Below are 26,901 nucleotides of genomic sequence, written 5' to 3'. Positions count from 1 at the left end.
AGTACTGCAGAGGACTGGTAACTAAACTATTTTGAGCCTCCCAATTGCAGAGGTCATCGGTAATATTCATGAAAGGATGCGTCACGGTATTTGCGCACAGAGATCAAAGATGGCGGCGGAAGTTTGACAGGTCGAGTTCAAAGTGATTAAGAGCGATTAAAGAGAGCATGTTATCATGGAGTATGGATAAAAAATAAGCTACATCAAAGATTCTGCTGTAGAGTAAAGGAAGATGAACTTCGGAGAAGAGGAACTTCAGGCGTTACTGTTTCAATGCGAACAGGCAAGTTTACGAGCTTACGTATCGTAGCGGATTTAGATTTTAGAAATTGCGATCGAACGCGGAATAGACAAGATTAGAAGTTTTCAAACTCAATCTGTTTGGAATGTAAGCTTACTCATTTTCTGCCCGTAAATCTTGGTGTTGTTAACGATAAGAATATCTCCACAAATATGAAATCAAAAATATTTTATTATGCTCTGACTGCAGGAAATTAGTTTATTTTTATCCGCAAATAAAAGTTGATATCTGCAGATAGTTTTCAAAATGCCCCTTTCTCTTCTCTCTGCTTTCTTTGACAGTGACATTTGTGCAAAGCTAATTCAAGTCTGAATTTTTTTTCCAGGCTTTAATTTCACAACTGTTTGAAGTGTGTTCATAACTGCGATGGTCATTTGTGTGTTTTCACAGCTCTCTCCACAGTTCAAATATATGATCTTTCATATATTCAATTGCATTATCTACTGTGGCTTAATTTTCAGTAGACCCATACCATTGCATAGCCAAAAAATACCCCCATCTTATTACTTCTTTGCAACCACAGTACAATTCTTTTTCTTTTTTGAATGTTCAAATACATTTTTCTTGGTGGTTTTAGGGAGAAGGTAAATTGGACACATACATTATCAGAGGGTCTTTTTCAGCACTAACAATACGAAAAAGGGGTATTTTTTCCCCACATCTCAATTTTTCATACATTTCATACCCATCTGAAAGATGAATGTAATGTTCAGCATGTTGCGAGTGTGGGAAAAAATTTTGAGTCCCGGATGGGATTCAAACCCATGATCTCAGACATACACTGTACTGCTTGGGAGTTCTTATCACTGAGTTACAGAGAAACTCATGTTCAGCTAGGCCATTTTTCCTGAATTCAGCTATCTTTACATAATATATCAAACACGAAAGACCGTGTTTGACCACATTTCCAAAAACTGAGAATAGAGTTGAAAATACTACACGTAGCGGAGTATATTTGATGAACTTTGAGGTGTTTGGAAATGTGGTCAAACACTGTCTTGAGAGTTTGACATATCTTCTCAATCGAACTAAAACTGAGGAGAAAGCGGAGAAATAAAATCGTAGAAATCTATGCCAATTAACATCAGATATCCAAACACCTTCACAGTCATGATTTCCTTTGATTAAACTTGATGAATATTATTAATGAGTTTGAGAAATTCATATACATGTACAGTAGCAACCCTGTTAATCCACTCACCAGTGGGCCACAAAAATCTGGCCATATTAATGGGGTTGTGGTATTAATAGGGTGGCCGTATTAAAGGGGTTCTTTAAATACAAAAATGACTGACTGAGCTTTTGGTTTGGGCCAGAATAAAGTGGCCATGATAACGAGGTGGCCATATTAATGGGATAGCTGTAAGGTGGGTTTTCACTGTACTTTACATTTTGAACTATTTTTGCAAGTTTTACCTAGTACACATAGTTATGGCTTAGAGAACATCAGTTTAGATTCACAAATAATAAGATTTCTTGATGATAAAAGGTCTAATAATTACGTTTGAAATATTTAGGAATAATTTACACTTGATTTGCATGTTATGTCTGGCATTCATTGGATGTACTTTTATTATTACCTGCAGGCATTATTTACGCTGTATAGTGGACAGGATCATGCAAACAGAGACACCGCTCACAAATGGTTACTGGCCACACAGAAATCACAACATGCTTGGCAACTGTGTTGGCGACTCATGCAAAGTGACAAGGTGTGAATTGTTATAGCAAACTTAGATTTTTAGTAGCCTATTTTAGAAATAAACATAATAAAATCCTCTTTTGAGTGTATTTATTGGTGCTCAATGTACTTACAGACATTGAAAAAAATAGTTAAATTAAAAAGCTTACAAAATAAACATATTGAACTTACACTTGCTACAAAACAAGACAAGCCTTTTTTCGAAAAACTAAGGCATATAAATAGATGATCATCTTATAAATTTTAGTACCAAAAATAAAACTTAGAGTTAAAAAAAAGTAGACTAAAGTGACATCGACATTCAATGCTACAGGTGGCCCATCAGGCCAGTACTCATGTCTGGTGTTCGTTGGATGAAATGACTTGGCCTATTTCTACTCCCCCCTGGATAGGATACTATATCGCCCAGCATTAAATTTGTCAGAACCCTTCTATACATGATGCATATCTGGTTGTAGAGAAGGTGGCAAATGAATATTTTTCAAAGACAAATGTGCCTTCATAAATGTCTCTTTTCTCTTTTTTTTTAAGCCTCCTGAAATTCAGTTTTTTGGTGCTTCAATGCTTCACTTCAAGATTTCTAAGAACTGGTAAGTGTATTTAAATTAATATTTTCTTAAGTTGTTTCTCTTAGTTTAACAAAATAGACCCAAGTATTTAAACAGTTAGAAATCTTGTATCTTTTATAAGTACATGTAGTCCTCTATTAATAACAAATGTGCTTGAAAGTTTCATCTCTATAGCAACTCTAACCCACATTGAAACCCCTTGACCACCTGGTTCTTGTTCAATGTACATGAAGTAAAGCCCTCAAAAATAGTAAGCATATCTAAGGAAACAGGCTTTAACCTGAGACCGCTGCAGGATTACAATATTGAAAGTGGGTGAGGCTTGGGCTAGTGTATGACTGTTGTGCAGAATGTCAGAGGTCATAGGTTTGGTTCCTACTGGAAGAAACAGCAGAAGCAGCTTCTGTTCTTGATGGCTTAATATCCTTCTAATAACGTCTTGCTGAAATTCAGGAATGAGCTACAAGAAGAACACTACAATGATCTACGGTCAGAACTGTTCAAGCACATCTTCATGCTTTCATCTGGGCCAAGAATTGTTCTAACAAGACTTTGCGTTGCAGTAAGTATTTCAGAAAAATTATTTGTATATTGAACCCTCACTAAATGGAATCTTTGTGTAAGTAGATAAAGCATTCATGGTCTTTTTCTGTCTTCTCTCTGTGAGTCAAAATACATTTAGTGCACACTAAGGGAGTTTATTCCTGTTTATGATGCAACTAGAAGTAATGCTACTTCCCCTCTATGGGATGCTAGTCTGTTACAGTTATTTATTACACGACTTACATGTAAATTCCCTGCAAAAGAACAGGTCATACCATTGACAAAGAAGAAATGTTGCCACGAGCATGGGACAAAAAAAAAAAAGAAGAAAAATTGAGTCCCTGACAGGATTCAAACCCATGAGCTGCCAGATACCCATATGGCACTTTAACCACTGGAGATGCACAATGGCCTGATGGTTAGTGCTCTCATCTTCAGATTGAGTGGTCAAGGTTTGAGCCCTGGCAAGGAACATTGTGTTGTGTTCTTGGGCAAGACACTTTACACTCACAGTGCCTCTCTCCACCCAGGTGTATAAATGGGTACCGGCAAATTTAATGCTGGGGGGTAACCCTGGGGTGGAGTAGCATCCAATCCAGGGGGGAGTAGAAATACTCCTAGATGTTTCATGCTATAAAACCAGGGTAAGCTTCTGCCTGATGGGCCACTTGGCTCATATGCAGACTTAACCTTACTCTAACCACTGAGCTACAGAGAGACTCTTGATTCCTTAGGCCATTGTACAAGGTTCATGTGTCACTCACACATCCTGCTAACTGCTATTAGTATCACCCAACTAGTGGACTAATGCAAATCCTGCATTTTGATTGGCTACGTTACTAGGGGACTATTAGTAATAGTCATTGAGTAGCGAAATTGGCGCCATCGAGCGTGACGCTTTCTTTCGTTTTATTCCCAAATAAATATTTCTTCAACCTGCATTTGCTAACTTTATTATTACCTTTTCTGTCCAACTAGTTGGGTGATACTAAAACAATTAGACCCTTCGCCCTCAAGGGCCACGGGTCAATAGCCCATTCGGCTTCGCCTCATGGGCTATTGACCTGTAGCCCTTGCAGGTTACGTGTCTAATTGTTAAGTATCAGTAATGTAGAGAGCGTCATGTGTGTGATAAAGGAAAGATTGTAAATTTGCAGCTCAGTGAATAAACGATGAAGAAGAAATGTTACCATGAGTGTGGGACAAAGAAAAAAATCTGAGTCAGCATAAGGATGTCATACCATAACGTTATTAATCTGATGATTATTTCATAAAATTAATGTGTACCACCTGGAGTCCATCATTTTAATTCCTGTAGTAGAAAGCTATTGTGGCAAAATTGTTTTGAATCTTTCTTTGCTACAGCTTGTTTCATTTGCTCTCCACTCCATGCCAGAACATTGGTCAAATGCAGTAAGTGACATCATAAACACACTCCAGAATGCAAGAAACTCATCACAGGTAAATTCCTGTTATGATAATTTGTTAACTAGTGTATATGGTACAAATAAAATGTTCTTGTACACCACTGGTAGCCATGCCAGGGTGACTGTCACAACCTGACCTTAATTGCAAACATTATCAACAAAACAGTATACAGTCACTGAAAATTTTCAAAATGATACAAATGGCAAGGCTTGTACATACAGACTAATAAACAAATGTTTTTCAAAAGTACCAGTTAATGTATAAAATTGGAGTGAGTGGGTGGGAAAGATAAGGTGAGGTCACATGACCTATTCCCAAGCCCCAAGGCACTCATTTCAATCAGCCTGCAAATCTTTACACTTATTCATACATGCACCAAGTTATACATATATTGGGTATTTTAAAATTAAAATTCCCTTTGTCATAGAGCTGAGGTTTGTTTTAAAAGTTAAATTTTTAAACTACATGTACAGTACTGTACAAATGAACATGAAGTCTTGTCTTTACTTCTTTCCAGAATGGTGTTTGGCCTATGGTCATGCTTGAGGTTCTTACTGTGCTGCCAGAGGAGGTTTGTGCTTGGAAAAAAAAAATTATTGTTTTCATTGATAAAGTTAAACAGATTCTCTATTGTTGCATGGAAATTACCTGCCAGAGCTCTTTACATGCAGAATGTACACTTTTTTATTTTATACCATGGATGTGACTAGCCTTTCCCAGCTTATATTTTGTTTAGTCCCATTATAAGCAATACAAACAGTGAAAGATCATAATTTATATGACAAATGTAAATACACAAGATTATTTCCAGGAAGTGCAAAATATTAGGGAAAAATTTTACAAGGAGAGTGAAAATTTGTAAGCTTTGCAAAGTTCATATGGTATTTTGATATTATTATTTAATTAAAGAAACATACATACACATGCATGTGTTTAAAAGCAGTGTTCATGAAATATGTATATTGTGTATCATGTCTAAGCTGTACGATTGCTTTTAACAGTTTCATTCAGAAGAGTTTGTCCCAGGAAGAAAGATAACTCTGAGAGGAGAACTGCAGGCTGGAGTCTCACAAGGTACACATTTGTAGTGACTGTTATGTTTTATTATTTATTGGTTTAAAAAGGCCAGAATTTCTCTTTATGAAATTTTCTGCTACAGTTATTTATGTTTTTTATCCAGGGTTGATAGTACTTAATAAGCTTTGATGTCAAAACCACCAAACAGTTTCTTTACATTTGTAGAAACCCAGTCAATCAATTTTGTTCTGTATTTGTATTTGTATGTATGCAGTGGTGCAGCAATGCTCTGTAGCTTCAATTCTTAAAGAAAGATGAGAGGAAAATTAGTTTTGAATTTTCCAATTCATGTATCATTGTTTACACGTACTGCAATTTTCATTTGGTTTCATTCATATTCTTGGTTAATTTGCTTATTTGCTAGTTTTTTTTTGGCTTTCTGCAGTTCTTCAAGTAATTCACCAGAATGTGTCATCATCACAGCCAGTACAAGTGCGACAACAGGTACTGTCAGTTACAAATGATGTTACATGTAATTGCAGCAGATTTGCTGCTAAGCTTGAATTGGACCAAAGTGTCCCATAATTTCAGTCTGAGAACTTGATCTTGATTTTTGTCCATGGACTAGGAGCAATTCTGTTCCAACGCCCTTTAGATGGGATACTAGTCATCATAGGGCTGCATATATCCCCAGCATTATCGTTGCTGGTACCATCTTAACCATCTGGAGGGGAGTGAGGGACTGTAAGAGTAGTGACCTGTCGAAAAACACTATGCAATGCAAGGGGGGCACCTGGAACAAGATGCTTTCTCCTGTGTAGCCATCCCACCCCCACCCCCCCTCCCCTTCCCCAGGGAGAAAGGAAGGCTGGTACAATTCTTGTTGTTTTGTAGTGTTGACATTATTTCTTTTAACACTTCCAAGGCACTGAAATGTTTGATTAGCTGGGTGCAGTTTGGAGTAACAATCACTGAGGTTGATGATGTCTTACCTCAGGTGTTTGAGTCAGTTCTCAATCCTGAGTTATTTGACACAAGTGTGGACTTGATGGTTGAGGTGGCCACTCATCCATCTGGAATAAAGTAAGGAATTCTTGTCATCATACATGAAAAAAAAAAAAAGAAAAGAAAGAAAGAAACTACACATGATTAAAAAATGTTGTTTTTTGGGCTCTTCAGAGTAGTACTAGTAATTAGAAAATTACACTTTCCTAACAGTTTTGTTAGTATGTTACATGAATGCTATCAGCCTGATTTAAGGTCATTCCTCACATTTACATTGCGCATCCTTACTGCGCATAATTTAGGGGGTCATTAGCGTGCGCTTGTGCACGCGAACATAGAAAACATGACGGATTTGCCTTGATATTGAGCTCTGTCAGTTGAAAGATGGCTCTAGCTCACCAACGAGCATGGGCACCCCAATTTTTTTTCCAGTCGTTGTAATCAACTAATCATAAGCTTTGCGTGGGAAAAGACTGATCTAATTTCTATTGCTGAAAATTGAATAAATAAGAAAAATAGCAAATACATTGTGGTCTTTTCTATTTTGCAGTCGGTAACCACATCAAGAAATTTGGTTCAAATTTTTAATCAAGGATTTAGCTTTCTGTCTGAATCAAACTTAAACGTTTATTTGTGGTCCAACACAATCTATTGACTGTAGTTTAATGCATGTTCTTATGAGTCCGGGCTTATAAAGATGTTACAATTACTGGGAATGCGTTCTTATAATAAGCATTAAATAATGCAAAAATGGGGCATTTTCGATGCCTCACTGCTCCTTAATGAGCATGGGCACCCCCCTTTTTTATTTCAAAATTGAAGTTATCATATGACAAATATTCAGTGGACAAAGTTTGAACAAAAATCTATTGTCACTTTTATTTCAGAGGAATTACCTTAAATCAAACTGTTTGAAGGGAAAAAAGCTACTGACTGTACTCAACCCATAACCCCACTAGTTAGCACTGTGGCAGGTCCCTCAGCTACATGTATGTATTAGCAAACTTGTGAGAAGCACATCTTGCCTGAGAACACTGCTCGATTACAGCATTTTCTCAGTTAAAATACTGCCACAAAGAGCCGCAGCCTTACAATGTTGTTGCAGTCAGCGCATTTAGATACATATATGTGTGTATTCATGTCAGGGTTCCAAGTCTTGGACCGAAGTGTTTTAGCTGTTTGCTTAGTGCGTGCATTTTTTCTTGCATAGTGCTCTTCTTAGAGGCTGTTCCCTACCCTAACTCCCTCTTGTTCAACTGTTATTGGTAGCTGGTTTTACTTGGCGTACCGACCACTGCTGCATTAATAGTCATGTTTAACCTCAATTAGTACCTTGTGTATTTTAATTTGTAAGGTATCCCAGTTACATGTGGAAATTTGTCTCCAGTGTATTGAGGCTTGGTAAGACATTGAGGTCTGCATTACAATCAGGAGACATGGTGGGTATAATCTGTTGTTGGGCTTGATCTACAGCATATTCTAACTTGTTTCTTTGTTACCTTTGAGATGATTTCCAGTGGTTTCCTTAAGGGCCAGGCACTGGGCAAATTGACCAGCTTTGAGGATGATTTTGCCTGCCTGGTTTGACCATCTAGAGGAAAGTTCTTGTTACAACGAAGTTCAGTTCAAAAAGTTTTTCCTGCCTGTGAAAACCAATTTCCCTCCTGCTGAAAAATAATGTCAATGAAAACTTCTGGATTCCCCCCTCTCCATTTACTCCTTGTACTAGCTGGTGATATTGCATTTTAACATTAAGTTATTTTAATTTTAAAAATGTTTCTGATATTTTTCCCTCCTGATCCAAATGTACTGTATGGCTACTAGATACAAATGTACATTTCAATTTCCATTCTGCTCGTGTTTTTGTAACTAATAATATTACTTGTTTGGAATTTGCTTTGAATTGTAACAGGACGCATCAAGAGGTTTATGCCGAGTCATGGTCTCATTAGCTGAGACACATCTTAAATTGTTGCTGTCAGCTGACACGGCAGAAAGAGAATTACAAGGATTTACACTTGTTCAGTTGTTACTGGTGAGGATGGAAAGAGTTGTTAAATTTCTAAAGATAAAGAAGTCATGACCACAAGCCAAACTTGATGGAATGATGACTAACTGAATGAACAAACAATGACACAAGTGAATAAACCAAGCTTGTTGAGGAATTACTGACTAATTGACTGACAGATGGACAGATGGATGGACAGACACAAACAGATGTGCAGACAGTTGGACTGATTGATGGACAGACATGAACATGACTAACAGACTTGAACTCCCCAATTTTTCAATTTTTCTTTCCTTGGAGGTTTGAAATAATCTGGATGAGAACAAATTTATATATTAATTTTGTTCTGTCCCTTCATTGTCCATATTAGAGACGTTTGACTATAATTTATAACATGTAGTTTCTGTTACATGATTGACACAGCAATCAAGTTGTTTGGTTATTTGTTTGTTTGTAGGAGTGCACAGGTGCACCAGGCTGGTATCCTGTGGATGAGCAATGCAGTGAAATAACATTCAACTTTTGGTATACTTTACAGGTGGGCTCTGCTGTTTGTTTTACCCTTTGTGTCACAGGGAATCGGGGTAGATTTAGATGGGGAGGGGTGGATTGGGTGGGGTGGATTGGCTCCCCTCTTTTGGAGAAGTGAAAAAATAAAAAAAAATTGAAAAATATTGTGAACATTATGGCAGAAATAAGGCAAACACTCTGGATGGATGTCTCATTCTGGTGTAACAGTTTTCAGTTACATGTAGGTTCCAATAGGCAATTTGCATGATGGTGTCATTTGACTACAACTACCAGAATCCTTCACTTTTGTTATTTAAACCTCATTGGGGCTTCAAAATTTAAATGCCGGTAATAAAGAAAAAAAACGAAAGGAATTCTGGTTGTTGTAGTCAAATGATGATATCATTCTTGAAAATCTGCTATTCTCAAATTGCAATCCATTGATTCTGCAACCTCAAAGTACCACCCATACCCCCTCTTGAAAAATCCTGAATCCACCCCTAGGAATCCACTTTTCTCTTATTTCTTTTTGTGGCCTTTTGAGGGTTATCTTAATTTAATGTGAGATTAAATTAATTATTGAACCGGTTTGAAACTTCAGGATGATATAAGTAGTGAAGAACCAAGTGCTATGGAGAAACACAAGGCTATGTATGGTCCTGTCTTCTTATCTCTATGTCAGGTATTGTTGGACATGTAATTTATGCTTCTTACACATTATGTGTATATAGTTCATATAAACAAAATTTACAACAATTATTTGTAATAAATTAAATGATTATGTGTTAAACACCCCTTAAGTAGGCAAGACAAAGTGGACTTCAAAACATCTAGTTATCCTTTCACTGTAGGTGTTCATGAGGAAGGTGCAGTATCCACCGGAAAATGTTTGGCAGGGATTTTCTACAGGTGAGAAATGAATTAAAGAGATTTGAACTTTGCTTACGTTTTTTTGTAAATTGTTTTTACGCATTGTAATTCAGCGTCAGTAAAGCTTGTTAGCTTTGCATGTTAAATTGTCCATTTCAAATCATGTGGTGCCTCAGTCTTGAAAACTTTTCCTGTATTGTTTTAGAAATGATGCTTTCCTGTACAGGTGAAAAAGGCTGAATTTGAAACATGCACATGAGCAAAATAACATTGAACAACAAACAACAAAGTGGCAAACTGTTAAGTATTATTCCAAGACTGAGCAAAGCTTTTATTTTCTAAAGAGACTATTGGTTTGCATTGGTGGCCAAGTAAAACAAGTTAGACTGTAGCCATTTATCAATTTGAAGTTGATAGAGGTAAATTAACAGCCGTAGGGAGTTTCTTAAGCTGATGTTTTGAGTGCTAGCCCTTTCACAAAGCATATTATTTCAAGTGTTTTTGTATTATCTGATTGGGTTTTTGTCTCCCTAACTTAAGATGAGAAAGAACAGTTTCGATGCTACCGTCAGGACATAGCTGACACTGTGGTGGGTATACATGAACCTGATGCATTGGTTTAATGATGATATTATTGTTCTCACAAGGGATTAGGAAGTAACAAGCCCATCGTTGATAGTGGTAAAAGGATAATCACGTTCATGCACTGATTATTGACACAATATTCACTTCTGAAATGTTACCTGTTTACAAGAACTTCATTTTAATTGGCACATACTGTATGACGCAGGTAACCTCTGAGTGTGTCATGTCAATTAAACCATGATAGAGGACCTGCATGTGGCTTCCTCTCTAAATATTGTAATTTATTTAATGTGCCTCAGTAAATATAGCTCAGGTGTTGCACTTAAGATCAAAATAACCTTCTCCATTTTTTTCCCCTGTATGCGTAACATTTTAATGATTAATGTATGTAAGAAGAAGAAGAGGAGGATGAAGAAGTAAATTTTTAATTTCTCTCAGAAATGATGGAGTATTGGTGATGTTATTTCTCTATTTGATTTTTCTTCAGATGTATGTCTACTGTTTACTGAGAGCTCATTGTTTACAACAACTGTATCACATGCTGTCGACATTGTTATCTGGAGAAACAGAACCTACCTGGCAGGTGTGTTCAAAGGCGTGTACTTTTGGGAGCAATTCTGTCATTGTGCAGTTAAACATTGTGGCTGTAATGAGTCATGTGAATCAAAGACAAGTGTTGTGTCAGCAAGTTCTGGTCACTATAGAAGCGTGAGTTACTCTCAGGAGACTTGGGAGCTAGGCCATGGACTTGTAAGATCATTGAGACATTTTAACAATGATCTTAACAATCTAATGTTTAATTTATTATGTAATAAATAAATGAGCATCACTGTTTGATCAGTTTTGTTATTGTGAGGTGAAGTTGACCACAGTTAAGGCTGTAATCTACCTGTACACTGTAATTGACAGGTCCGCCTTGAACAAATTGTGCATTTTGATTGGCTTGTTAAAACAGATGGCAACAGAACATTGTTAAAAAAATGAGAATGACTTCATCAATAAGCAATTTGCAAGATGGCCTTATTTTTTTCTCATGCTAATTGGCATAATAATATTATGACATTTTATGTTATTTAAACCCCAGTGTGGTTCGAAAATTTGAATTTAATAAAGGAGAAACGAGATGAATTCTGGTACAGTGGTAGTCAAAGGGCGACATCATGTGAGTGTGCTATCAGCATTGGCATGCCATTTGTTACTGTAATTATTAACATACTCTGCTCACAGAAGGGATTGGAATTTCCTTGGTGGGGGGGCTCTCTAAGACCAAAACATTTAAAGAAATGTATCAAACTCAACTGGAATTTCCCGAGGGGATTGGGGGGTCTTCCATGGGGTGGGAGGGTCTTCCATACCTCCCCCTTCCATGGGGGAGGTATGGATATTTTCTGGAATTACACATTATTAAACAAAATATGGCTGAATTATTTTGTTTTCAAAGCTACTTACAATATTAATAGCAGTCCCGTTTGGCTATTGGTTGCAGTTAACAGGTGTTGCCATGTCATGCCTCATTTCGGGATTTTTTTGTTTCAGTCATTAGATGCTACACTGTATTTAATTCAATCTGTTGCTGAATATGTTGAACCAAATGAAGAAAGTTTCATCCCTGCTATTCTTTCCTTGTTACCGAGACTACCTGCTCACTCATATGTCTCTCAGACAGCACTGCTGATGGTCGGTATGTGTGTGTAAGGTATATTTACAATAATTACGGCCTCGGTAAATACCACTGTAGGCATTTGTGTTTTCCCATTCACTAAGATTAAGTCTCCATACAAGCCCAGTGGCCCATCAGCCTGGCGCTTATCTCCTTGTTCTATAGCATGAAGCGACTAGGAGTATTTCTACTCCCCCCTGGATGGGATGCTAGTCTATCACAGGGTTACTGCCAGCATTAAATTTGCCGGTACCCATTTAATTGTATACACCTGGGTGGAGAGAGGCACTGTTAGAGTTAAGTGTCTTGCCCAAGAACACAACACAATGTCTTCGGCTTGGGCTCAAACCCAGACCCCTTGATCCAGAGACAAGTGCACTAACCATGAAGCCACTGTGCCCTCCACATACACTTCCCATCAATCAATCAATCAATCAATAACTTTATTAATGTGTCAGACACCTCTCAAAATTTCATTCATTTTCATTTCATTTTATTTATTTATTCCATTCTAAAATTACAAAGATAAATATAAAGTAAACAAGTAAGAGGAGAAATGGAAAAGGGCAAAAGTATAGCAAGCTAATTAGATGCCCTTGTTTAAGTTGTGGGCAGTAATTTTGTTAAACTATATACCTGCCAGCTATTATATGACCACTTAATTGATGAAAAACCGTCTAATTACACCTTATCTCTGGTATCTGAGCAACATAACTACGTTACTCGAAGTGCATCCCTACAACACTTAAATCCTGGTTTCTCCAGAATAAATATAAGGAAATTTTGCCCCACTGTTATTTGATGTTACTATTGGAATGATCTTCCTTTATCTATACGTACCTTAGCGACTAGAAAACGTTTTAAAAAAGCACTCTACCAGCACTTTTGCTCAGTATTAATTAATTCATACCTCTTCCTCTCCTATGTTAAGTTAACTTTTTTACCCTAATTATTATTGTCAATTAAACAGGGGCATCTAATTAGCTTGCTATACTTTTGCCCTTTTCGATTTCTCCTCTTACTTGTTTACTTTATATTTATCTTTGTAATTTTAGAATGGAATAAATAAATAAAATGAAATGAAAATGAATGAAATTTTGAGAGGTGTCTGACATCTTGTCAGTGCGTCACATAATCACCTTGAAAAAGCAACTGAAAAAAGAGGGCTAGGTCCTTTGCAGTCCTACCCCAGACAAATTTTTGTTGTCTGAGGTGTTGCAGTGAAATGAGTTTTTTGCTGTAAAATTTGTGCCGTTTTTGTTGATTGACCTTCCTACTTACTGATCCAGCTTTGGCAGCTTTCGAGTATGCATTGCATGGTATGGTACACTTAAAAATAAGTATTGGAAGAACTGGGAGAAGTTACTTAATACTACCTGATATTTAACGATAATTCCTTGGGCCTATACAGCGTAAAGGGAAAGAGGTTGACAGGTGGGTTGAGGGGGGGAGAACTGGGGGTCTGTAACAGTACAGTGTACAGTGCTGTATTTTGTAACATTTGGAATCTTACATCCTGGCAGGCGCTTACTCTGAATGGCTCAAGTGTCATCCTGATCACCTCCGTTCTGTTCTTCCTGTTTTGCTGGGAGGCTTATCTCAAGAACATCTCGCATCGGCTTCTACCCAGGCCCTGCGTGGCATTTGTGAAGAGTGTGTCCAGGATTTGGAGCCTGGTGCCTTGATGGAAATTCTGTCACACTGTCAGGTGATCAATTGATAACAGAAAGTGGATTGGCGCAACCAAGTAGATAATTGTGCCCACGTATTTCTATACTTCGTGCCTTTTTTCTGCCTTTTCTAGCCTTGTTTACCTTCTCGGTCTCTGCTAGCTTCCTTCCCCTCTTCTTTCATTACATTCTTTCTTGTACGTTTTGAAATCTTCAGAAAATTCGTACAGGAGTGCATTTATTACGGACGTTCAATTCTTAATTGCGATAATTCATAAGTGACTGGTGATTTCTAAAGAGTCCCAACGTAAAAACGTATTAAGTGATTATAAAATTTGCTTCACATCTGTGTTTATGGTTGTAGTCATGGCGTTTGTATGTAACATATGAAACACGAAAGACCGTGTTTGACCACATTTCCAAACACCGAGAAGAGAGTTGAAAATACGACGCGCAGCGGAGTATTTTTGACGAACTTCGCTGTGTTTGAAAATGCGGTCAAACACTGTCTTGATTGTTTGATAAATCTCCTCAATCGGAACCAAAACTAAGGAGAAAACGGAGAAATAAAATCGTAAAAATCCGTGCTAATTAAGATCAGATATCCGAACACTGTCACGTTCATGATTTCCTTTCTTTAAACATCATGAATTATTAATGAGTTTGAGAAGCAAAATTCAGACACTAACGTTGCAGAAGGGTTGGTAAAGTTGCACTGATTTATGAACATTGTGGCTGCAGTTTGAATTGGGGAAACTGCTTCTTTCTTTGCTTGCTACAGGACAATCTTAAATTTGTGTTTTTGTAGAGAAGTAAGCCAGTTTTGTCTTATTAATGAAGGTTGACGAGTTCATTTTTCCTGCTTTCTTAGGCTGCTCTATCAGGCGCTAGTATGAAGGTGAGTCTGTGATTTTTTTCTTCTTGCTTCAAACTACTAGTCCTATAAAACCAATAGTGAAATAAGAAAATTTCAAGTGTCATCAGGCAGTTGGAAACGCTTGAGTCCTGGTTAAGGCCATTGTGAAATATTTGTGGTGGGGCACTTTGTTCTAACAGTGCCTTCCCCCCCCCCCCCCCCAGTAGTATGGGGCAATAAATCAAAATGCCGGAGGGTGGCCTGCGATGGGCTAGCATCCAATCCGGGGTGGGAGGAGAAGCAATACTCCTTTTCCCTTTATGCTACAGAAATCAGGTTTAAGCGCTTACTCTGATGCAGAGAATTAGAACGGACTTATCTTTCCAGCTTACACGTACATCTATCTCAGCAATGTTTGTGCAATATTCGTGAAGGCGTTGAAAGTGTTTTTTCTATATACGTGACTATATCAGCAATATTGATTTTATACATTTCGCGGGTAACAGTAAAATATAAAACTTTAAGGTAAAAAGCCGTTAAAATTATAATTCTAAACGTTTTATGATGAAACGATTGATGATAGTATGAAACGTATGATGATGATCAAACAGATCGAAAACGTTTAGACTCATAATTTTAACAGCTTTTTGCCTTAAAGTTTTATAATATTGATTTTATCTCCAGGAGCGAGAACGTATCCGTTGTGTTGAGTGTATTGGACATGTGTTATCTGTACAAGACACTGCTGGCGCATTGGAGCAAGTGAAAGCGATATTCAATCCGTATGTGGAAGGCTTTGCTCAGCTGGTCCAGCAACAGGTAATGTTAACCTCCGTGGTTGACGGTTTGTTAACCCTTCTTTGCTCAGTACAAACGTACCAAACGATTAATTTGAACAGTCGGGGCTATATTTTAAAAATAGCGTCCACACTACTCCGGAGAAATTTGAAAACACAGCTTGATTTCTACGGTTAGGCCAACCGTCCACACTAACCCGTCACGAAAACGGAGCGTTTCGAAAACGTTCTTCAAACCGGAGAAATTTGAAAACGCCGGCTTTGCGTTTTCGTGTGAACGGAAACATTTAGAAAAACTGAGCTATTCGAAAACGATGGGGTCAAGAGAATCATGTGATTTCGCTGCCAGAATTTTCCGCAAATCCAAATCCAAACTGGCCGGTGATTGTTGCGTTTTCAAATTGAGGTACTGATGTACTGTTTACTGACGGAACATGCTGGGTATATGCAGACCTCAGTTGTTTGATCCTCCAATTGTTTTGAGATACTGTGGACTTTTTCGTGGAGTTATTGAGCGTTTGTGGTGGGTTATATTTATAGTTTTGATTTTTTCCTCCTTCCAGCCTGCTCCAGAAATGAAAGCTAATCTTCAGTTTCATTTGCGGATCTTTGTGGTGTTGTTCAAATGTTTGGATCCTGACCATGTCGAGAATCAACCTCACCCAGTGAGTATGTGTTTATCGTTGGTAAGGCCTTGTAGTTCACACTAGCGACATAATGACATAAACATAACGATATAAGGAGGACGTTATGTCAATTTTTTAGTGTGAATATGCCGACATAAGGACATAATAGCAACATAACAGCATGAACATAACGACATAGGGAAACAAACTGATATTTTCGTTATGTCGATGTTCACATTATTGACACAAGAGATTATGTCATTTTGTCGTTATGTCGCTAGTGTGAACCAGGCCTAATTGCTTCAAGAGATTTGAACATGTGCTTCGACGAACCAACTAACTGTTTTCCCTGAAATTTTTTAAATGAAATTTGAGCGTTTCTTAATTCTGGACTTTGAGAGTCTTGAATTGAAATAGTCAATCAGCTAGTATGAAAGAAAACGACACTGCGAGTTAATTAAATATTTGAATTGTAATGTCAGGTATTTTTTTGTTCAGATATTGTAAGTGAAAGCTACTTTTTTATCTCAATTATCTTGTGGTTTGTAGGCTGCAGTTATACTGAATGATATTCTACCATCATTGAAGTCCATGACGCACTGGATACAAGATAACGATATACAACAAGTAAGCATAACTCCAGGCTGGGTGGGGAGGGAGGGTCTTCCATATGGAAGGGATAGGGTGGGTGGGGAGGGTGGTTCTCCCATATGAAGGAGACAGGGTGGGTGGGGAGGGAGGGTCTCTCACATGAAAGAAATAGGGTGGGTGGGGAGGGGTCTCTCATCTGAAGAGATAGGGTGAGCGTCGTACCTTTTAGAGGTTAATTACAACTTCTGGTTTGCTTAGTGTGTGTAAACGTAAAAAGACTACTGTTAGAGGTATCCCAGTTCATTTTAGGGTGTTAAGGCGAAAAAAAAAAACATATCAGGAATTACATGCCACTGTAAAATCATGATACCTCTTCGAGGGAAAAAACTCGAGGTTCGTCCACAAGCCAAAATTATCTTACAAGAATATCAGAGATAAGGACTGTTGCCTACAGCTACTAAGTTGACTTGGTCTACAGACAAAAAAGTATGGAAGAATGATAGATCTAGAATTACTGTTCAGTAAATTGTTTGTCAGATGCACGTATTTTTTGTTTGCAAACTGAATATTTCGGAACTCTAATTTTTTGTTAATCACTTGTCGTCAAATTTCCTTTCAAATTCTGTGTTCGCTCAATATTTGACCTATTTCAAAGTTACTTCCACTGCTATGAAATCTTTCATACTGTTCATACAATATTTGCAGAGGCAAATCAGCGTTTCGTTAGTGCTTGGCTCAAACTTAAGGGAGTTTAATCATTTAACTTTATTTTTGTTTTGTTTCTCGTTTTGGTAGCAATTCTGTCTTTGTCTGGAGAGAGCGATAGGCACCATAAGAGATCACATGGGTAGTCTTGTGTCAGGACTGTGTGAACTGCTGGTCGGTTATTTCTCTGTTTTGCCAAGCAGTGGCTTACTGGATGTGGCTTCTACGGTAGGGAGAATTTTTATTGGTAGTATTCTACTTGAACACTAATGCAAATGCTGCAATCTGATTGGCTGAGTGACCGTACACTATCAGCGATTAGTAGAACTCTACTGGTATACAATCTGATTGGCTGAGCTACTCATATACTATTAACCATTAGTAGGTCTTCTTCTGTTATATGCAAAGCAATACCACTATGCTTGCAAAACAATGCAAAAGAAACAAGATACTTCTGAATTCATATCCAAATTTATTATCCAGCTTGAAATAGACAAATGACTTGACGTTGCCCTTTCCTCTAGCAATATACATTTGTACAAAGCTAGAGAGACATATTGCTTGTAATATTTATTGTCGTAAATATTATCTACTATTTTTTTTAAAGAATATTATCAGTTGTAACACCCATCTTTTTGTGCACTACTTTTGTAATTTGCTGCAATGTTGTAATATGTTTGTATCAATAAAATAAATTATTTAAATTAAAAAAAATCAGCCATTAGTAGAATTCTACTAGTAGACTAATGCAAATGCTGCAATCTGATTGGTTGCGCGACCGTACACTATCAGCGATTAGTAGAACTCTTCTGGTATACTAATGCAAATGCTGCAATCTAATTAGCTGAGCTACTCGTATACTATCAGTCATTGGTGTGCAGTGGCTGGAGGTGGTCTGCGAAATCGCGACGTTTTCTTGTTTTCGCGAAGGTACGGAACAACATTTAGATACAAATGGATAACTAAATCCTTGAGAAAACTAAAAGCAGGACATTCACGGTTTCATTTCTTAAAAACTAGAAAAAAAAATTGAAAAAACTGAAGAGCGCGCGTACACAACAGGAAACTCCAGACGACAATTCAGTCCGCGCGATTTTTCTTAAGCGTAAAGTTAAATACAATGTACTTAAACAATTGGAAATGGTTAGCTGAAGAAAATCTTAGTAAGAATTCTACTCAAACAATTAGATTATTCGCTCTCGATTTCTCTGAGGAGATAGGCGATTCGTCCTTCGGCCTCACCTGCTATCACTGCATAGAAATCTCGAGCTCGTTATCTAGTTGGTAAATATTGTTAAGTGTAATTATTTTAATAGCTATAGTTTGGTGAGTGGATGGTTTGAGTAAACGGAGAGGAAAAATCGTTTGAAATTTCGATAGTGAAATAATTATACCTTTATTAAAAGCAAATAACGGAGTAAATGTCTAAGTGAAATTGATGGGTGTCAGGTTTTGATCCTGTTTGGGGAGTTGAAATGCGTAGATCTAAAGGCTGGTTTTCACTAGAGCATAAGCACAAGTGAAAACAGCCGCGACATAAACATAAGCATAAGCAGAAACATAAGAAGAACGAACCCACTTATTTGTCTTGTGCAGTTTTCACTAGTAACGCGCTCGACATAAGCATAAGCATAAGCACAAGAAAAACAGAACTGTTCGTTCTTCTTGTGCCAATGCTTATGCTTATGTCGAGCGCGTTACTAGTGAAAACTGCACAAGACAAATAAGTGGGTTTGTTCTTCTTATGTTTTTGGTTATGCTTATGTTTATGTTGCGGCTGTTTTCGCTTGTGCTTATGCTTATGCTTATGCTTGTGCTTTTTATTGATATGGTCTAGTGAAAACCAGCCTTAAAGATTACAGACTGAAAAGAGCGGTCTGGGTTCTACCGCTACCGAGCTTACTGTGTTGTACATTTTCACAAGACAATTGACTCTCACAGTTTCTCACTCCAAACAGAGGTACAGATGGGTACTAGCGAACTATTAAGGAAAGTTAACAAAATTCTGGGTGCAAAATCCAGGGAGGAGTAGTAATATCCTTAGCCGATTCATGCCACAAAAACTGTAGTTAATAGTTCTAGTATGGATGAATTGTCTCTCTTCTCTGATGTCTCGGAATGGAGATGACTTTAACCTGTTTAACTCTTGCTTTAGTTGATAGGAATGTACGGGATGGTTGATGAGCATTACCACACAGTCCTGTTAGTATTTCAAAGAATCACCACATCGACATTGCAGCTTTTACAGAATAGTAAGTATACATGGGTACCTTGCTCTTAGCTTCTTAGCAGAAATTCGATTGTCCCGTACGTAACGTAATCTTTCGTCGATGACATTGTGTGACAAATCGACTGCCCACTGTTAAAAATTTCGGATGACCTCTGCAGAAAAAGTAGTAATGCGGCTTCAAGAGTTTGGAATAATCGAATATCTTTTTTTTTTACCTTTGAAAGATTGTCATTTTGCTTTAGGAACACTTCAGTATCATGTTTTATTCTTCAGGACTTGTGTGAAGCATTAAGTAGTTTTGAACACCGATAGCACACCTCCGGTCATATTAAACTCCCTTGTTATATCTCCGGATTATAAACCCCCTGAGGATCTCCTACCAAGATCTGAAACCCAAGGACTCTATACGAGATGTGCGGCATTTCAAACCAGTTCCTTTGCTGATCAGATACTCGTCCTTTACTAATTTGTGTTTATTTTATTTTTGTCCAACAGACTTGCGCGATTATCCAGACATTCTTCAGTCGTTCATGCAGTTTGTTAGTAGGGTAAGCGTCAAGAAACTAAAATGTAAATACGACTACAATAGGCTTTCTGGTTAGTGCCTAACTCTAGAGGAACCTTGGGACTGACAGGTACACATGCACGCACGCACCCAATGACGTTATCACGCGTGTAAAGCTTTCATGCTCGAGGAATCACTCGCGGGAACCTCCACTTTAGCTCGCTTAACTTATCCTTCTAGCTCTCCTCCACTACTCCCGCCACCTTGATTTTGAACAGTTCTTGCCATTAAATATTTCTCAGAAGATTTGGAAGAAGAGTAGAGATCGGGATGGCCGCTTCTCTGGCTTACATTCTTGATGCTAAATTTCCGTTGAATCGACAAAAGCCTCAAAACAACAGTTTGCTGAGATTGCTCTTTTTGCGGAGCTATTTAGTAACAGCAACATTTGTTTTACAGGGCCTAAAAAGTAACCCTAAACTGTTATTTGATGGAGAAAGCCATCACGTCAGCATATTTCAATGCGGTAAGGATCTATCAGAGAACATTTCCAGTCACCACCACAACCTACTCTTTGAATTGCATTTGTTTTTTTCGCTTGTTGAATAAATTCTGACTAATCGGTCAGTCAAAAGCGTTGAATTTTTCCCGCGCTTGACATTTTTCACATATTTTCCCGCGCTTGGCGCTCGTTGTGTGTTTTCACGCGCTTTGGCACCCGTTGAGTGTGTTCCGGCGCTTGGCATTTGTTACATGTATTTGTTCCACTCTTGGCACTTGTCGTGTTCTTTTGCTTATTTGCACCACGCTTCACGTTCTATGAAAAGCCCAAATACCTCTTTCCTGCCTTGAGAAATACTGCTTTTTCCTTAATATTCCCTATAATTTGGTGTGGGAGCGAGGATAGGGAGGGAATAAATACAAATCAGACTGCTTATTTTTGTTCGTTTTTCTTATAGTTGATTGTTTGATGGGTGGTTAAACTAATTGACTTGTTTTGGCAGGTCTAGCAGTCCTTGACGTACAAGAAAGTCACACTGTTAGAGCTGCCTGCACTTTCTTTGTAAGTAACGTAGCAGAAAAAGAAACAGCGAGGGTTAAACGTTACAACTGTTTATTATTTGAACATTTAAAGTTCCTTTATTCCATCCCTCCCAAAAGTCACCAAAAGGCCATCAAATGTCCGTGAAAAGAGCGAACGAACGAATGAACGAGCGGACGGACGGACGGACAAACGAGCGAACGAAAAAGCAAAGAAACAAGCAAACAACTGTATTTATTTTTTTTTTTCACCTTTTTTACGTAAATAAATACATTCGTAAATGTAACTTTTTGTACATGAAAAACGTCCGTGAAATAGCACAAGCTTGCGGCAAAGTAGAAAGCTAGATCTATTTTTTAAACTCAATAGTTGTGAAAATAAAGACCCAGAATATTCACCAGCAATTGAAATGGCAAACTACAACTTTTTTTTCCAGTCCACGTTCATTACTGCTTGTGACAGCCAAGAAGCAGCGAAGAATACCTTGTCAGAGTATGGTCCTTACCTTGTTAGTCAAGTTGTCAAGGTAAGTAGATTCCAATGATTGTTGTTACTTTGCCAGAAAGTAAATGGTTGCCGAAGATAATTCGGGGTCTTCAGAAGATCATCAGAAACGACCCGATGACTATCAGAGATTTCCGAAGTTGACCCGAAGAAATCCGAGTATGATCTGTACACCGAAAATCACCCGAAGTATTTGTTTTGGTATTGAGGTAGCCGAGATCCATAATCTGTTCTCAGTCATTTTTCCCATTTTCTCTCATTTCTTTTTTTGATCACATTCTTTATGTTTTTGTTCAGGGAATAGCCGGTGGAGTACCTCGTCAATGTACAGATTACATGGCGGAGATTCTGTTCGCGTTAAACAGACACAACGTGACGCTATTGTCACGCTGGATGCAGGTACGCGTACGAGTGGAAAGACTTGGGCTCGTCACGCAAACGTTTCTCCTCTGGGTGCGTGACGGGAAATAATGGCCAAGTGTAGAAAGGCCTGGGTCTGACTGGGGTCATTGTGTTGTGTTGTTGGGCAAGACACTTCACCCTCACAGTGCCCCTCTCCACCCAGGTGTTAAAATGGGTACTAGCCAAATGTCTGGCCAAGCTAACGAAATGCTGGGGGTGGGGGAGAGTAGCCTGTGACGGATTTACAGGGGGAGTAGCTAGTAGCTTTTTGTGTAATAATATCATCCTCTTACAAGCGTGTTTCTGTTGACAGGACGTCATGCAAGTAGAAGGGTTTCCATCCAGCCTTGTCACCTTATCTCATAAACAACAATTCACCAGTGCTGTGCTTAGGTGAGAGTAAAACTGATGTATGAAATTATTGTTTTGTATGAAGTTCCTTTTTTTGCATTTAACCAGAAAACCCTGAAATTCTACGAATATCCCATAAGCAGAGACCTCCCTTAGGGCCAGGGTTGTTCATTAGCAAAACTTTTAAATAAAAAACCGACCCCCATTTATGATATGTTTTTCTAGTAATGAAATTGTTCACAAGTATGTTTTATAAATTGCATTAACAAAGGAGAAGGAACTTATAGATTTTGGTAGAAATGGGTTAAATAAATGAGAAAACGAAAAGATAAGAGTTTCGAAAAGGATCGTAAAGTCTTCCTTTGAAGTGGCTTATTTGCTAGAGATGTTGCACATTACTTGCAAAAAATTTAGTAAACGTCCGAAATTTTTTGCAAGTAAGGAATTACTAGTAAGAGCGTGGTTTAAGGAGATGAAATCATTGACAATGATGTTTCATTGAACAGGGCGAGGGCTCATCGCAGACGAGTCAAAGACTCCGTGAAAGAGTTTTCCTTGCAGTGTCGAGGACTTTACGGAACGGTTTATGCCAGTTAACCAGTGGGCCACGTGTGAGCATGCTCAGAAAACTGTTCAAAACACCTTTGCTACGTGCGGGCTCAAAGAAATAATGTTGAGTGCGCATGACCGAGATGGCATTCTTTCTCTTATACTGAGGATTTAATAAGGCAAGGAGCGGTGCTCCGTGCGATGAACAGTAGGCGAATGTAGAATTGTATTTATTGAATTGTTACATTGTAGTAGTGTTCCAGGCCACGCTTAAGGTCACACCTAGGTAATGTTCTAATCAAATTAGTGTCACACCATGTTAACGTGCTGGATCACGCCAGTGTCATGTCATGTGAAGCCAAACAAGTGTTACGCTAGTGTCACGCCTTATCAAAGAGGTTAGGCCAGGCTTGTTTTGGTGATTCTTGTCTGCTTTTTTAATTACGATTTTCTAATTTAAGATTAATGCAACAGTAAAATATTTGCTAAATCACGAAATTTAAACTACATAACAAGGAACTTCGTATAATTATGCACAGCGTTTTCTTACATGTAAACTTAATTTAAATCAGTCGGCAAAACCTAGAAATGAGTTTGCGAACCTTTTTAGTTTTTGATTGCAATATAACCCTAATACTAATACTAAACGATGGTTTAGCCTTTTTTTGTCCAGTTGAGAATAATTACAATAGGAAAAGTGTTTCTTTCGTCTTCTGAAGCTTGTCACATGAAGCTCGGTCTCTCTTGGATAGGCTGCTGTCCTGTTATTTACCCAGTTTTGGTAAAACCGGGAAATTTAACCCCGCGAGAGCGAGCCTGAGACTGGAGCGAGAGGCTCTTTGTCTCGCCCCAATCTTTACCCGTCCCAAACCCTCTCCCCATGCCTCAAGATAATTTCGAGAGGGACTGGAACCGCCCATCCTGTTACTAGCATACCGTGACAGTTTGAATAATCCATTTAACTATTTACTTCAGTATCAAGACGGAAAGGTCATTTTTCAAAGTTTGCGAATGATGTGTATTCATTACGAATGCTCTATAACTTATGCTACCTGCGTTTTGTATTGTTTTTAAATTGATTGTAGAATTTGTAATATGTGTGACAGTGTGACCTTGATAAAAACAAGATTGTAAGTTAAGAGAGAGTGTTATTTAAGATAAAATAAAATAAATATGGACACCTAGCGAAATACGCTGGCAGTTTCTTTACTCCGTATTTTTAGTGTCGTAATTGTCCAAAACATAAGGGGGCATGATTCCATAGGGTTGTGCATGTATATAATGAATCTTCAGTGGTGCTGTCCCTTTGAACACAATTATTCCCTTTTTTTTTCAATTATGATGCTAGTCCTGTTCTGGCCCTCTCTCTGTCACGCAGCGCTATGCCTTCGGGAGCGTAGCGTTGCGTGACAGAGAGGGGGCCAGCACTGGACGATTATGATGCAGGCAGTGAAACAGATTTAACGCAATTAACCGAACGTTGATACAATATCGCTACAAAATTCAAAGCTTGCAACTCTTTCAGTTGTTTTCCATTGAGGCGTTATTTTAATCTTAAAAGTTGTTTTTTGCGTCGTTTGTGCGCATATTTTACAGCTATGACCACTCCTAGTCCACTTTCAAGCGAATCTACTTTTAAATTAGAAAGAGGACTGTTGACCGTAATGGCGCATGATAGCTATGCATGTACAATTTAAAAAGAAGAAAAAAAACTCACTTCGCTAAAAAAAATCAGCAGCGTTACCCAACTAGAGAACGTTACTGCTCCCCAGTCTCCTAAACTTCAGCAACTCTAGAATCTCATCACCAGGTTATATCCAGGATGACGGAGACTGAAAGAGCCTGGTTACGAATTCTTCGTCTATCCGTTGCTCTGAAATATATACATGCACGCATGGGTGCTTTCCACTCTACTCGAAAAGACTCCGTTTTGAATTTATCGGAAATTCCCGGTGACGAATTCGAGAAAATCTTCTCGCCGGGAACTTTCTTTCTATTTGATTTCCTTTCCGGAAGTTTCGGTTAAATGAGTCGCTTTTCGGAAATTTTACAATTTTCGGATTTCGGGAAAACGTTTTAATTAAGGAAATTTTCCTACCATTTACCGACGTTTCGAGAGCCCTAAAATTCTTGGTTGAATGGAAAGTACCCTTGAAGTAGTCATCATTTTCGAACTAATATATCAAACAAGACTACATTTCCGAGAAGCGGAGCATTTTTCGACTAACTTGAAGGTGTTTGGAATTGTAGTCAAACACGGTCTTTCGTGTCTGATATATCTTTTCAATCGAAACTAAAACTAAGGAGAAAATAGAGAGACAAAATCGTAAAAATCTGCTAATTAATTAAGATCAGTTATCTTACGGTAGTGATTTCCTTTGTTTCTACTTAAGGAATTATCAATGAGTTTGAGAGGTTCTATTCAAAAGAACTTTTTCTGTGAGGTCCGAGCGAGTTTCTTTCGTTGTTGTAATGTTGGACTTTCGATTGAGTCGTCCAAAGTCAACTTCTTACTATTGGCAACTAGCTGAGCCACCAGCGAGTTCGGCGAGAAGGACCTGGGTCTGATGCCGTTTTTCATATCGTGCCTGCTTTCGGTCCAGCTCTCCTCGGTCCTAAAACTATCAATGTGAATTTTGTCTTGACCAGCAACCTTCTGTGGTGAACCGCTCACCGCTTGGTGCGTCCGTGAACTGGGAATAGTTGGTAACTCAAACACTTCATCGACGACTTTTGATTCAAAATTACATTTGCGTTGTTCATGTAACTCTTCAGGGCCTGTGTTCTCCGTCTTCGAGAATTCCTCGCGTGTATTTCTGTTAAGCTTCCCCGTGTTTATTCTTGACTCTGTCTGTTCAGGGTCTGATACGTCAACGAAGTTGCTGTTGTAGTCAGGACGTCCATGATGTTCTGGGATAGAGGGCCATTGAAAAGAAGAGAGCATTTGTGCTGGAGCTGAGTACGGTGTTCTGGGTGAAGGGGACATCCAGGAGGGGGACATCCGGGAGGAGGTCATCCGAGAGGTGGATATGCTGCTAGGCGACAATACTGGCAAAGGAGCTGAGTTGGCGCGACAAAACGGAATTTTATTTACCTGTTGGGCAGTAACCAGTGACACGTTGTCGATTGAGATCAATTCTTTAGGACGTCTCCGGGTATGTTTTGCTTTGGCCATGGGAGATTCGTTTTCTTGGAAAAGTTTGTCGGCGCCCGAGGAAGGTGGGGTTTGCTGTTTTCCTCCAGTTGAATTTGGTCCGATAGCAGGCAGACCCTGTTTTCCCGTCGCTTTTGGCTTGGCTCCTTGTAAGCGGTAAATCTTCTCGTCTATGAGAACCCATTCGTTGTCTGTCGACATGCCGTATCGTTTGTGGTGTTTTTCCTAACTAGGAACGATCTCAAAGCATAATGACCCAAAGCACATCATTTGCTTATAAACCAAACACAGTGAAGTTCATCAAAGCATTCGTACGTCAATGAAAATTATCCTTTGGCTTCTTACTAATTACATTAGAAAATTAATCATCTCAAAAGCATTGCCGATAGCCAATCCCTCTTGCGTTCTTTTGATAGATGACGTCAAGAAGCCGTTATAGTGCGTGTGGTAATAATAAAGACCAAACACATTTTGTTTTCTCATTGGCTCGTAGCCAATCACGGACTTCCAGAATGTTTCCTTCCGGCCAGTTTCGCAATAGTCAAGATGAGTTGCAACGTCACATCATAATTAGCATTAATTAATCCCTTTCGGTTTTGATTGATTCATTTTCGCCATCGACAAGATTGAACGACAAGTGACGTTAATTCTTAATTAGCGTGTCCTTGGCGGCTAGTTTCGCAATAGTCTAAGTCTGGAACGACGCCACATAATTAACATC

The 26,901-nt window shown here is 38.4% G+C and overlaps 1 protein-coding gene across 1 annotated transcript; it reads left to right on the top strand.

The window, feature by feature from the left end:
* The first annotated feature begins 75 nt into the window (after positions 1 to 75).
* LOC110065693 (importin-13-like) lies at positions 76 to 24,216 on the top strand. The gene is made up of 31 exons (XM_089286941.1): positions 76 to 283; positions 1,888 to 2,013; positions 2,535 to 2,593; positions 3,026 to 3,134; positions 4,481 to 4,576; positions 5,061 to 5,114; positions 5,545 to 5,617; positions 6,006 to 6,064; positions 6,486 to 6,643; positions 7,920 to 8,004; positions 8,478 to 8,600; positions 9,031 to 9,111; positions 9,685 to 9,765; positions 9,935 to 9,992; positions 10,494 to 10,543; positions 11,026 to 11,121; positions 12,075 to 12,219; positions 13,722 to 13,906; positions 14,740 to 14,766; positions 15,409 to 15,543; positions 16,085 to 16,186; positions 16,697 to 16,774; positions 17,534 to 17,671; positions 19,599 to 19,695; positions 20,169 to 20,221; positions 20,638 to 20,704; positions 21,183 to 21,241; positions 21,657 to 21,746; positions 22,022 to 22,123; positions 22,440 to 22,519; positions 22,984 to 24,216. The coding sequence occupies exons 1-31, from the start codon at positions 233 to 235 to the stop codon at positions 23,072 to 23,074; spliced, it is 2,808 nt and encodes a 935-aa protein (XP_089143067.1). The 5' UTR covers positions 76 to 232; the 3' UTR covers positions 23,075 to 24,216.
* The last annotated feature ends 2,685 nt before the right edge of the window (positions 24,217 to 26,901 follow it).

Source organism: Orbicella faveolata, unplaced genomic scaffold, assembly GCF_042242905.1.
Source record: "Orbicella faveolata isolate gen_17 unplaced genomic scaffold, um_ofav_v1 contig_14, whole genome shotgun sequence".
Taxonomy (NCBI): domain Eukaryota; kingdom Metazoa; phylum Cnidaria; class Anthozoa; order Scleractinia; family Merulinidae; genus Orbicella; species Orbicella faveolata.
Note: the sequence above shows the minus strand (reverse complement) of the source record. Positions and strands in the feature narration are given on the sequence as shown.